Here is a 14,120-nt window from a genome sequence, read left to right on the forward strand (position 1 = left end):
TGGAATGTCAACTGTACTTGAAAAAAAGATAAATATTTTTTTTAAAAAATAAATAAAATTCGACAACTGGAGAAAAAATAATCCATACACAGTATGGAAAAAATGTTAGACTTGTAGACACCCAATAAATGCTGATTGAATAACGTTTTCTAGTTTTGTTGTTGTTGTTGTTCCTCTTTACTAGTTTATTACACTTTCTTTGGGGGAGGTTACTATTATCTTTTTAATAATGGCTTTTTTCTGACTTCAATTTACACTACAAAGCAACAATAATCAAAACAGCATGGTATTGGCAGAAAAACAGACAACAGAATTGAGAACCCAAAAATAAACCCACATATATGGGCAAATAATTTTCGACAAAGAAGCCAAACACATACAATGGAGCAAAAAATCCTCTTCGATAAATGGTGCTGGGAAAATTAGAAAGCCACATGCAAAAGAATAAAACTAGACTATCTGTCACTATACAGCAAAATTGATTCAAAATGAATCAAACACTTAAGTATAAGACTGGAAACAATAAATTACATAGAAGAAAACATAGATAGGTACTAAACTCATGGACCCTGGTCTTAGAGGGGATTTTATGAATTTGACCTCAAAGGCAAAGAAGTAAAAGCAAAGATAAATGAATGGGACTATATCAAACTAAAAAGCTTCTGCACAGCAAAGGAAACCATTAACAAAACAAAGAGGCAACCAACCGAATGGGAGAAGATATTTGCAAGCAATGCCTCCAATAAGTGTTTAGTATCTAAAATATATAAAGAACTTGCACGACTCAACAACAAAAAAAACAAACAATCCAATTAAAAAATGGGCAGAGGATCTGAACAGACACTTCTCCCAAGAAGACATACAAACAGGCAACAGACATGTGAAAAGATATTCAACTTCACTAGATATTAGGGAAATGCAAATCAAACCACAATGAGAGACCACTTCACACCTGTTAGAATGGCTATAATCAAGACAAGTAATAATGAGTGTTGGAGAAGATGTGGGAAAAAAGGAACCCTCAGACACTGCTGGTAGGAATGTAAATTGGTACAGCCCCTGTGGAAAACAATACAGAGGTTCCTCAAAAAATGAAGAATAGAATTACCATATGACCCAGCAATCCTTCTTCTGGATATCTACTTCAAATTTTTGAAAAATTTATCTGTAAAGATTAATGCACCCTGATATTTAAAACAGCATGTCCTGGTGGCCAAGACATGAAAACAACCAAAGTGTTCTTCAACAAATGATTGGATAAAGAAGATGTGATACATATATACGATGGAATATTACTCAGCCATAAAAAGAGATGAAATACGGCCATTTGCAACAACATGGATGGATCTTAAGATCATCACACTAAGTGAAATAAGCCAGACAGAAAAAGTTGAGAACCATATGATTTCACTCATATGTGGGATATTAAAACTGAAAGCAACAAATGAACAAGACAAACAAACAAAGATTCATAGACACAGAAACAATTTAGTGGTTACCAGAAGAAAAGGGGAGACTGGGGAGGTAGATAAGGGTAAAGGGGGTCAAATATATGGTGACAGAAGGAGATTTGACTTTGGGTAGTGAATATACAATGCGATATACAGATGACATATTATTGAATTGTGCACTTGAAACCTATATAATTTTATTAACCAATGGCACTCTAATAACACAGCCTTTTTCATCTTTGACAAGAGGAACGAAGGAAAGGTATCTGAGACCCTGGGGGCTAAAGGTGGGATAGTGAGGGCCAAGCACCAAAAAAGGAAAAGGAAATGCGGTCTTTTTCTTTGCACTTTGCCACATAGTTTTGCTCATATGGTGTGTTTTTCCAACTCTTGAGAATGACACATGATTCTTCCCGTTATTACAATCACTTCATGAACTTTATTCTTTTTTTACCATCTTAACCATTTTTATATGTACAGTTAAGTAACGTGAAGTATATTAACATTGTTGTGAAAAGACCTCCAGAACTTTTAATATATATATATATATATATGATTTATATGTAATATGTATATGATTTATATTACAGGATATGATTTATATTACATATAAATCATATACATATATACATATAATGTCATTTAGGTCTCAAACTAATTCTATGAAGTAGGCATTATTATCACCATCTTACAGATCAGAAAGTTGAAGCAAAGAGATTTAAGTCACTTGCCCAAGGTCACATAACAAGTAGTTGAGCTGGGATCCGTACCCAGTCTGGCTTGGGAATCTGCTGTTAACCCTACCTGCTGCAACCTTGGCCATATAGATTGTTTCCACTTGTTATTATAAATGACACAGCAATGTGTATCTTTGTGTGTAACTGTTCCCCCCTCCCAAATTTAGCATTTTCCTGAGTGAATAGGCATGAGCATGATGCCACATTGCTTTCTAAGAGGGGAATCATGTCATTTTCATAGAACTCGACAATGTTACTGTTTATTTGGCAGGAAATGGCTCAAGGTCACCCACTATAAGATAATGGCAGAGAAAGGATTAAGACCTGGGTCTTCTGATTCTAGTTCCTATCTCCCTCCACTGCTTCCCTTACATTTAAAGGTAGATTAAAACCAATATCTTTCTTTGTTAAACTGACCTCAGTTGACATTAGATTCTTCTCTGAGACTTCCTTGTTCAGGCAGGTAACTATGTGGGTTAACTTGGTGGGGCTCAGCCAAAGCTCTAAGAACTAAATGGAATAAGGTGCTTAATGAGGCCAGTGCTCAAGTTAAGCTCCTGCTCCTGGGGAAGCTCTGCACTTGGATAAGGTAGAGCTGCGGCCAAGGGCAAGGGGAGAATGCCACGCAAGATAGAAGGCTTCTTGGTTTTACTTCTCTTTGGCTATGAAGGTATGTGCTAGCCAACCATTGGCTTTCATTAAATACTTAATAATTCAATTGAATTAATAATATAGCTGATTAATAGAAATGCAGTCTGAATAATTAAAATATTATTAACGAGGAAGCCATGTTGATTAATTAAATATGTGTTATTAATGAACAGCAATCATCTTTGTGTGGATACAGTCCTCTTTGTCTCACTATGGGCTTTCTGGTTCTATGAGGAGCCTTCTGAAGTTCAAAGGATGCTTAAATGGGTCGGAAAAAAGGAAGGGTCTCAGAAATTGCATAAAATAGCTATAAATTGCAACAATTAAGAAAGTGTGAGTGAAACAACAACGACGATGACAAAAAGAAAGTGTGGCATGTTCTTGAAAATTTTTAGGAGTCAAAGTTAGAATGATTGTAGAATCTAATCTTCCAAACCAGGACGCTATTGAGAGTAGAAGAAGATGCTATTAATAATTCTGCTGGGACAACAGGTGTAAACCAGGACTGTCCTAGGCAAATCGGGACTTGAGGTCATCCTAGTTTAAATATGGATTAACATAACATGTTGAGTACCACTGGACTCTAATAGAATAATCCAACTGAAAGTCAGAAACCCCCAAAGACTCAATACGCTCAATCATTTTTACATTGCTAAATATGGCCCCGGCAGGAGTGATATGCTTAAATGAGAAATTAAAGGCAAATCTCTAAAATGTCATCCAATTCAACTTTTAAATTCTCAGTCTTTGGAATAATATTCTTTCATGTCTCTCTCAACTCTCGGGGACCCATCAACTCAGAATTCCTTTTTAGTTTTTTTCTGGACATTAGAAATTGGTTGAATGTCTTCTCTGGGGCTATTGGGTATTTATGTGTGTTACAGGAAACAAATAACGAGGGCAAGGAGGAGGAGGCCTCCCCACTCTGAAAATGACCTGGTAAACAGACATGACAAAACTCACGCATACAGAGTCAGAATTCCTGGTTTAAATCATTCTCCTCTCTACCTATTTCATATTTTATTGGTAGAGTACTCGCTTTCATGATTCCCCAGTCTCATGACTTTTGTTATTTAGTCACATTTCTCAGTATCTGAAAAGACTTGTAAAGATATAATCCCAAGGTCATTTTGCAAACCCAAATATATTTCTAAATAGAGATCATTTAGACTAATCGCCTGTTTTTCCCTCTTGCAGTTAAAAGTCAGCGACTTGTCCCAGCAACTTAATACTTTAAGATGTTTTTGGAGTTTCGTTGTTTCTCCTTTACTCCTTGCCCTTTCCCCAGCAAGAAAATCTAAACAGCCTTTCAAGGTTTAGATCTCAATACCCCCGGTTCTCAGATATCCGCAGGGCTCACCCTCAGATTTCTCTTTGTGATTGGCATTGAGATTCATTTATCCATTTATTCATTCATTTGCCTGTTCATTCAAGAACCATCCGTGAGTACTTGCTGTGGGCCAAACATTATGTAAGACCTTGATACTCAGGGAAGTTCCTTGTTGTTTTCTCAGTCTTGAGTCTAACAGCCCTGCTTCTGTGACCCCCAAATGCAAAGAAGCCCTTTAAAAGTTTACCAGCCTATTTTTAAATTACACCCGCCCATTCAGGGAATATCTGCAATAAAAGATACCCTATCGGGAGGCACAGAGCGCAGCATTCTTTCCTGTTCTATGGCTTACCAATCTTTGGGCTTGGCTGGGACGCTCCAGAAATTTCTACACAGAGAATCCCATTGGTCCAGGTGGAATGGAATGTGGTCCAGCAGGTAGGCTTGAGAAGCTTAAATTCTCTTACTGACCTAACCCAGAACCTCCATCCTCACAAGGCATGGAAGGAAAGCAGCCAGCCACTGCACTACCCTAAGCTAGAGGGAAGCTCCAGGAGACAGAAAAGAATACAGGATACGATTACTGCACTAAAGCAGTTTACGATCCAGATGGAGAAATACGGCACAATGCACATGGGAAAGATGTATTCTACCGCAGAACTGGGAACCTGAAGACAAAGCTTCTTTGTTTAATTTACTCTTTTCTGTTTCTATTTCATGGTGGCAGTGGCTCCTTATTACAGTAAAATAAGATAAATGGACTGACTCATTTATGCATTGGATGAAGGTTCATTTGGGAATGCACAAATCATCAGAGTAAAGCACTACTTATGTCTTATAACTGAGGAAAGCTTCTATTTATCTTATAGTGTACATTTTGGATTCAATGCCAACGATGATTTTTAAAATATCCATCTTATTAAATTACATCAGTCCATTATTTGGTCATGGTTATTATATTTTTAAAAAAATCACCAAGTTTCATCTTTCAGGTATGTCCTCTTACCATCGGGGACAGCGAATTTTTTTTAAAGCTACTTTCTTGAGATATAATTTACATATCATTAAATTCACTCATTTAAAGTGTGCAATTCAATCATTTTTAGTATATTTACAGATTTGTGAAGGACACAATCTAATTTCAGAGCATTTTCATCACCCCAAAAGAATCCCGTAGACATTAAGCACTCACTCCCCTTATCTCCTACCCCCAGCCCCCGACAACCACTGATCTACTTTCTGTCTCCATAGATTTGCCTATTCGGGACATTTCATTTAAATGGAATCATGTAACATATGGTCTTTCGTCTGTCATGTAGTGTATGTTTTTGTGCTTCATCTGTGTTGAAGCAGGTACGGATAACAGATTTACCCATGAATATGCCTGTCGCCTAAAATAGTAACACTCTCACACCAGAAGCAATTTCCTTCTTTTCTTCTTCATGGAGAGGGACATTATTACAGCCTGCTGTTTTCCTCCCGTGTCTTATTCTTGTTCCTTAAGGAGATTGGGAGCTGGTTAGAGACAGTTTTTATCATTCATAATTTTATGCTTTTCTCCTCGGCTTTCCTCTGTTTCCATGGGAAGGAAAACTCTGTATTTAGTGACATCCAAACGAAGAGACTAAAATAGTCTTTCTTATGTGCGGCTAATGTACACTTTCCCTCTTGGGCTTGCAGGGTACATTTCAAGAAATAGGCATGCCTTGAATTTCCTTGCTGTGATAACAAGCATTTCGCCATGGGGTGGCCCTTTTGGGCAAAAGGGCAGGATGATCCTATATTGCATGACTCTAAGATTGGTGAGTGGCAGGCATCTCAGCCGCTCTAGTGGAAACTCGTCGTAACCCGTGGAAGAATCAAGAAAACAATCCCAGTAGGGAGAAAAATCCACAACCACGTAATCTAAATCTTTTGCTCTTTTTCCTTTAAAGGCTGCCCTGTTTTCTTTTGCTCATTCCAACAATGTTATTTTCTGGTATTATAAAATATTATAGTCAAACATGCTTTTGCTTTTGTTCACCAGCTTTTCTGGTGATTAAATCATTTGAGGGGCTACAGCAGCCACTCCCTTGCTGACAGCTTTTCCTGTAAAATGCTTGTCGTTCCTTCTCTCTCTGCTCATTTCCATAAGGATCTGGTGCCTCAGAACCCCAGGCTGCCTGCAAAACAAATGCTTTCTGGGGAGGGGAGTCTAGGGGGTGAAAAATGCCAGAAATCTGCCCAGCCTCTGAATGAGCACTGGAGGCGGCTGTGAAACCAGACTTCCTCTTAGTTCTCTTCCACTCCACAGACAGACAGTGGCGGGACCACCACCCATTCCTTTGTGTCTTCTGCTTTGTTTCTGCAGAATGCAGAGCCGGTCCAGGGCCCACCCCTGAACCCAGGTGATGAGAAAAACAATTAGATGGGTCCGAAGCCTCACTTGAACTCTGGGTTTGCTCAGTTACAGCTGCCGCATCGACCCTCTTCAGCGACAGACCCAGCCTCTGGGCCAAATTGATTTGCTTATTAAGGACACACTGCCAATGATTGACTCACTTCACCTTTGGTCCCCCCTAAAAGAGGATCTTGACACAATTGATGTTTGCCAAACTTACAGGATCTTTCTGCATTTCAGTCATCCCCAGATTCTTTTGAAGATGGGGGTGGAGCCGAGTGCCTCCTGGATTAGCTCCCAAATCAACTAGATGCTAATTGCTCATCTACTTTGCAGTTCTTGGGGAACAGCTATGGGACCGAGGCTACGGGTTCATGTACACATTAACTGCGAGGAACTCAGGGTACCACCCAGCCAAGCTGGACTTTCCCCCGAGACCCAGAAATTTCCAGCCAGCTGCCCACTCAACCTCAACACTTGGGTGTTCCATTGGCCTCTCAAAAGGAACATCTCCACCCATTGCTCCCCCTGAAACTTGTGCTCCCCCTGTAAATTGTAGCTCAGTCCTCCCAGTCACTCAGGCCTCAGACCTCTCGTTCTTTCACACCCACATCATCTGTCAGCCAATCCTGTCAATGCCACCTTCCAAAGACTGTCAAAATCCAGTCACTTCCCATTACTTCCACTGCCACCACCCTGAGCCAAGCCACCATCATCTCTCTCCTGGAAGACATGCCAAGCACCCGCCTACTTGAAGGTCTTTACATTTCATTCATTCATTATGCCCCCATTCCCCCACATTAAACCATAAGTTCAGTGAGGGCAGGTGTTTTTCCCGTTTTGTTTACTTATATACCCAGAACCTAAAGCTGAGCCTAGAATATGATAGATGCTTAATGAATATTAATGAATGAATGAATGCTTTGGTACCCGTCATTATCAGTTATCTTTTCTATCAATTTCTATAATTGTATAGGTGCTTAGATAAAACTATAGACAAGAAAGAAGTGAGACAAAAAGGCCAGAGCAAGCGGTGAGTTCTACATGGAGGAAAGAAAAAGACCTCTTCAGAGGGCAGAGGAGAATCAGGCAGAAAAGTTGGGAGGGGAAGGCATTTGAGGCCAAGAAATCATATAGACAAAGGCATGGAGGCAAGAAACAGCTTGGCACATTTGATGCATTGCAAGTAGTACAGCGTGCAAAAGATAAATTTGGAGAGGTAGGCAGGAAATAAATCACAGTGACCCCTTGAAGGACGTATTATTATTATACTTATTTTTTAAAGATGAGGAAATGGAGAAATGTGGTCATACGATTAAAGAATGTCAGAGGAAGAACTCAGACCTTGGCAGTGGGGACCCACCGAAGGGTTTGGCAGGAAAGTGACACAATCAGGCTTGCATTACATTCACTTGGCAGCATGGAGGATGGATGAGGTACGGTCTCTCTTAAGCAAGGAGAGAATCCAGGGGAAAGAGTGAGGCCTTAAGCAGGAAGTGGCAGTGGGGGTGGAGAGGAAAGAAGGCCCCTGGTAGACATTGGATGTGGGGGGTTAGGAGAAAGAGGTGACTAGGAGGAGTCCCAGGTTTCTGGATGGGGTAGCAGGTGGACGGTGGAGCCATTCAGTAGGACAAGAAATAGAGAAAGGAGAACAAGCTGAGGATGGATGTAATGAGTTCAGTTTTTTTAAAAACTCTTTTTGAAGTATAAGATACATTTATTTAAGTACAATATACATACAGAGGAGTACAGGTAAGCATAGAGCTCGATGAATTTTCACCGCTAAGCACACCCAAGTAACCAGCACACAGATCAATAACAGAACATTACCAGTCCCCCAGACGCCCTCCCTGGGCTTCCTGCCTCTCTCCACCCCGAGTGTGACCAGGACCCTAATGTCTAGCGCCATAGATTACTTTGGCCTATTTCTGCACATTAAATGGATCATACGGTATGTCCACTTTAGTATCTGACTTTTCACTCAACATTGTGCGATGCAGCCATATTGTAGAGTCATAGATCATCCCTCTTCATTGAAGTACAGTGTTCTACTGCGTGAATCCACCACAGGTATCCATTCTACTCTTGATGGACACATGAGTGTTTCCAGTTTAGGAGTTATTACAAATGCTGCAGCTGTGAATAATCTAGTATACGTCTTCGTTTGTTGGAGAACATACATATGCATTTCTGGCGGCCAAATACTTGGGAGTGGACTTCCTAGGTCATATGGCACATATACGTTCAGCCTTAGTATAAATAGTGTTTTTCCAAGAGGTTAGACCAACCTATACCCACACTGGCACCATATGAGAGTTCAGGATGCTCCATAACTTTGCCGACACTTGGTCGGGGCCAGTTTTAGAAAGTAAGAGACATCTACTGGGAAATCTCCAGTAAGCCATTCGGTGTAAGTGCCAGAATCTTGGGTTTAGCAACAGTTCTTGGCAGGGTGGGGTGGAGAGGAAGCAGACGTCTCAAGAGAGACTGAGGATGAGTATTCAGAGTGGCGGGTGAAGAACCAGGTGAGCAGTGTGACAGAAGCTCAAGGAGGTGGGAGGGACTGACAGCACCCAACCCAACACTGCAGCACGAAGACGTAAGGTCAGTGTTGGGAAGAGCACATTGGATGTGAAAGTAAGAAGTCTTGGTAACTTCCTTTGCCAGCACAGGGCTTGGCCTCCTACCGAGATGGTGCTCCTTAACCTTCACTGCTGCCCGAGAAGGTCAATTCTGCCCAATGCAGGAGGACCAAGGAGCCTCTGGGAATGAAAAACCAGTGGACGAGGGCCCAGGAGAGACAGCAGTTTGGTGACCACAGGTGAGGGGTGACCCTAAGTCTGCCCAGGCTAAAAGATATGTCCTCACCCAACTCCCTCCTGCAGCCCATGCATAACCTGGCACAGTATTTACCATGTGCATCGTCCAGTGCTCTGTCTTCTCCTGGGTCCTCGAGCCCCTGTGGGCAGAGAGCGAGGCTTCCACTTCAGAAGGCCCGGGCTCTGGTGTGGTGCCAGCTCACAGTGGACACATGAACACAGTTTGAGGTATGGGTAAATATGTATGTACTACTTAAATAAAGGCACAATTAGAAAAATAGCTTATAATCGTGATGAAAAACATGAGACCATCCCTTTACTCTAAAACAATCTGATAGGTTTTTGTGGGCATCGGGTCTAATTTTTAGATAGGAAAGTGGTTAAGGAGGGGTTTTTATTTCCTGCTGTGTACACTCAAGTTTTATTTGAGAGTTTTTAATAATAGATATGTGTTGTTTTTATAATCAGAAAAGAAATGAGGGGATTTGTTTTGCTGAAAATGAGAAGTGGCGCTTTGGTGCTTTAAACCAGCTCTGTCTAATGGAAACTTTTGTGATGATGGAAATGTGTATCTCTGCTGTCCAGGACAGTAGCCAATAGCCACACGTGGCCAGTAAGCATTTGAAATGTGACTGAGGAATTGAATTTTGGATTTTATTAATTTTAATTAATTTAAATTCAAATAGCCCTATGGGATTAGTGGCTGCCCCATTGGATGGCACAGCTTTAAACAATCAGTTTATGTTACTATATACAAACTCTTTTCCTATTAAATTGTGCATTCATCCTTTTTATTCATACTTCCATAAAGTTAGTTTACGTGTTATTTTTGTTAAAATTTACACACTTTCAATTTTCCACATCACGTATATGCTATTTATATTGTAATTGTGGCTTGATGTTTCTCATATATAATAGACAAACCTAAAAGAGATTTTTCTAAACAATGTCCTAACCCTAAATAACCTAAATGTGTCACAGTCAGAGAATAGCACATTCGGCCGACACTAGAGGTGATGATGATGGTGACGATGATGATGATGATGATGACAACGATGACGATGAGAGTCAATAAGTAAAGGGAGAAACTCGCTGTGTTAACGTTAGGTGGAAAAGAAATGTTTTAAACATTGGTTAGATAATAGGTTCTCAACTGTTTTTTAAAATATATGAAGAAAAAAGATGTGAAAGATTTACACTTAGATGTTAACGATGTTGCCTTTGGTGGTAAAAAAAAAAATGTGTGTATGTGCTTTTTTTTCATCTTTGCTACATGAATGTATTTTCCAAAATTCTATAATGAATAAAAATAATACTAATTGTCCTTGTCTTTCTGTTCAATTTTACTGTCCCTAGTTTCTCAGCACCTATACATGTTTTTCCTGACAGATATTTAGTTTGACTTCTTCCAGAAGGGGCTTTGTTAACTTTTATGGGACCGTTTTCATTTCACTTTTCCATTTACTGAATCACTGTGTTGAATTTCTTTCTTTCTTTTTTTTTTTAACTTGGTTTTCCCTCTCTTGTTCTCTTGCTCAGCCACGCTGGGATTATCGTCTACTGAGGTACGTTATAGTGAGAAGGCTGGGATTTACAGGGATACTGCTTTTGAAGACTTTCCTAGCTAAAAGCAATGTATAGGTATATCTTTTTTTTTTTTTAAGCTATTTTTTTTTTCTGTGGTGGCCATAGCACGTTTTATCTGGGTAAGTTCCAAGAATGGTGTTTGAATGTGAGAATGCAAGTAAACCAGGTTTTAATTCAGGTGGTGCAATCTTGAATCTAGTACCTTTAAAACTGAATCCCAAAAGGGACCTCCAGGGGATGCGAGGAGCCTAACCTTGGACTAGGGCTCCCCAAGCCCCTGAAGACACTATAATGGGGTGAACATTGCCCTCTACATGGGTATATCTCAGTGTGTGTCTGGTCACCCACAGTGGCAGACATTTGTTTATCTAGACTCGAAGATGAGTGGCAACTGTTTAGGCTGGATTAATGATTCAATTGTGCTATTGTCCTGTGAAAGCAGCCATAGACAATAGTAATGAATGAGCAAGGTTTTTGAACACAAGCTTTTCCAGTAGTGCTGACCATGCTTACCTTTGACCGTGACTTTTCTGACACTCCTGCCTCTGTGGCTTCCCACAGGATGAGGGCGAGGACCCCTGGTATCACAAAGCGTGCAAGTGCAATTGCCAAGGAGGCGCCAATGCCCTGTGGTCTGCGGGGGCCACCTCCTTAGACTGCATACCAGGTGAGTGTCCCTCTCCTCAGGGCACCTGATCATTAGAGTGCCCTTGGGAACACCCTGTTTCTCCTCTTTCTTTCAATCCAGCTGAACTAAATCCCCTGAATGCCACATTCTGAGTTTTCTCCAGTTGGCCTCTGAACTTCAAATGTCACGTGGCCACTGCTCCAACAAAATGCTCTCATGTCATTGTTCAGAATAGCTTCCTGACCTCTACTTGGCCTGGGTGAGATGGTAAGATGGGATCTAACTGTCAGTGAAAGAGATTAATGGATAATTAATTGAAAATAAATTAATGGTGGCAGGAAGTTTTGGGAAGAGCATAGGCTTTTAAGCTATGCTCTTTAAGCCAGAGCTGGAATCCTGGCTGGGTCACTTTTAACTCTGGGACTCCCACTCTGGCCTTTTTCTGTCAAATGGAGGCAATACTACTGTGCCTGGATAGCCATTGCTCACCAAACCACCGTGTGCCTCCCCACCTCCCAACCCCCTTGCAGTCAGGTGGTATCATGTGAGCAGCTCCAGCCGGAGTGATCAGTGTCCCCTCCGAAATGAGGCATTTAAGGGGTGGCACTCAACTGTCCAGCTCTCCCTTTCCCTGCTTCAGAAAGTGACTTGTGTGTCAGCCAGGGTGCTGGGGAGGTAAGGTGGAACCCCCTGCCGACCCCCAGTGGCCAAATCACCTGAGTGAAAAATAAACCTTCACAGTGTTAAGCCTCTGAAATTTCTGGGACTGTTTGTTCTGCTGCATAACATGGCCTTTCCTGCCATGTGAATGCTTGCCTTCCTCTAAGGCAGGGGCCAGCAAACTTTGTCTGTTAAGGACCACACAATAAATATTTGTGGCTTAGTGGGCTGTACAGTCTCAACTCCTCAATTCGGCCATTGTTGCTTGAAAGCAGCCATAGATGATATGTAAATGTATGTGCATGGCTGTGTGCTAATAAAACTTTATTTACAAAAACAGGCGAGGGCCACAGTTTGCTGATCTCTGCTCTAAGGAGTTGTTTTGAGGAATAAATCAGATGAGGCATTACACCATCTGGTGCTGTACCTGGCAAACTAGTTCCTTTTCTTTCTGCCTCCTAAGAGCTTATAACACTCTGACTGTTGGAGGCTGGGGCGGCCCGCAAATATTTGCAGTGCCCAGTCCTTTCAATGGCTCAGGTCCTCTTGTGCACAAACTGTCTTTGCCACCCCTCTCCCGGGTTATGATGGTGCCATGCAACGTCATTCACTTTACATAATCGCCTAATAATAGCACCTGGAGAGAAGAGGTCGGTGTGTAGTGTATTAGCTTCTCTTCATTATTTCATTAAATTTGCATTAAAATAGCAAATTGTGGGGGAAGTCTACAAGAGCTTTTATTGCCTCCGTTTTTCTATTTACTAAAGAGGTAGGAAGTCAGTTCTGAACTAAGCTTTCTGGAACAGTGGGGTCCCGGTAGTGGGGAAAGCAGTAAGCATTGTTGTTTGGTGGGCTTCTCCCACGGGTCATCCCACTGTGCACCAAGCTGTGAACTCCTGCAGCCATTATGTGTTGGTGTGATCTGCCCAGTCAATACTGAAGTGCCCTCTTTAATAATCCATAGAATTCCACCCTCTTTTATCCTGTGTCTATTATGTGCCAGGTACTAATGTGGAGACAAAATCGAAGACATTGTCTCCACCCCAGAGGAGTTGACCCTTTAGTGAAAACGAATGTTCTCATCACTAGAGACAGGAGGCCTACTGGACTTCCATTGCAAGGAAATTCTTTCTAAGAAGAAACTGAAAAGAGATTATTTATGTGGATTGGGTTAATTGACCCAATCAACTGTGAAGCTGAGGAGGGCCTTGTGTTTGAGGAATGTGAAGATCACTGGGTCCCCTAAGCTCTCTCCCCTACACAGTTGCCGTGAACCGGAAGTTCGGAAATCAGAAATTCTTTAGCTTAAGTGTTCTCCTCTCCCCACTATTTTTTTTTAAGTTGTATTGTTGTTGGTTTTGTTAACAACGCAGATATTTCCAGAAAGAAAAAAAACACAACCTTAATGTTAAATGGTTGATTTATTGGCATTAATTGGTTTTTCCATGGAAGACAGGATTCAGGGCATTAGGACTAGGCACAACCTTCCAGAAGTCACTTGCCCATCAGAGCCTCAGATCCTCATTGGAACCTCAAGAATGGTATATTGTTTCTCTGGAGCCTGAAATTCAATGCTTCCAGCAGAGTCTGATTTAGGAGGGAAGAGCCTAGAAAGCACAGAAGGACAGGAAAGTCATTCAGAGCTGCCAAGAGGAGCTCCCAGGTACACACCGGCTGTTACTGCCCAGGCGCCCCACCTAAAGAGCAGAAGGTGACCATCTAGGTGCATTATGACCTCCTAATCTTCAGCTTAATGCTATTAAAAATACTAAAAGGTCTGTCTTTTCCACAGCTGAGCCGAGATTACCTCGGTACTCTGAGAGGTGGGAATAGGGTAGGGGAAGTATCAAAGCATAAGGAATCCAATGACTCAATGC

General features: G+C 41.3%; 1 protein-coding gene across 1 annotated transcript in view; it reads left to right on the top strand.

Annotated features, from left to right (window-relative positions):
• The first annotated feature begins 2,806 nt into the window (after positions 1-2,806).
• RS1 (retinoschisin 1) overlaps positions 2,807-14,120 on the top strand; it is a 34,033-nt gene continuing 22,719 nt past the window's right edge. The window contains exons 1-3 of the mRNA XM_039852328.1: positions 2,807-2,858; positions 10,908-10,933; positions 11,517-11,622. Of these exons, the coding sequence (XP_039708262.1) occupies positions 2,807-2,858; positions 10,908-10,933; positions 11,517-11,622 (184 nt within the window). The remainder of the gene's footprint in view (positions 2,859-10,907; positions 10,934-11,516; positions 11,623-14,120) is intronic.

This window comes from Pteropus medius, unplaced genomic scaffold (assembly GCF_902729225.1).
Source record: "Pteropus medius unplaced genomic scaffold, Ma_sr-lr_union100, whole genome shotgun sequence".
Lineage (NCBI taxonomy): Eukaryota > Metazoa > Chordata > Mammalia > Chiroptera > Pteropodidae > Pteropus > Pteropus medius.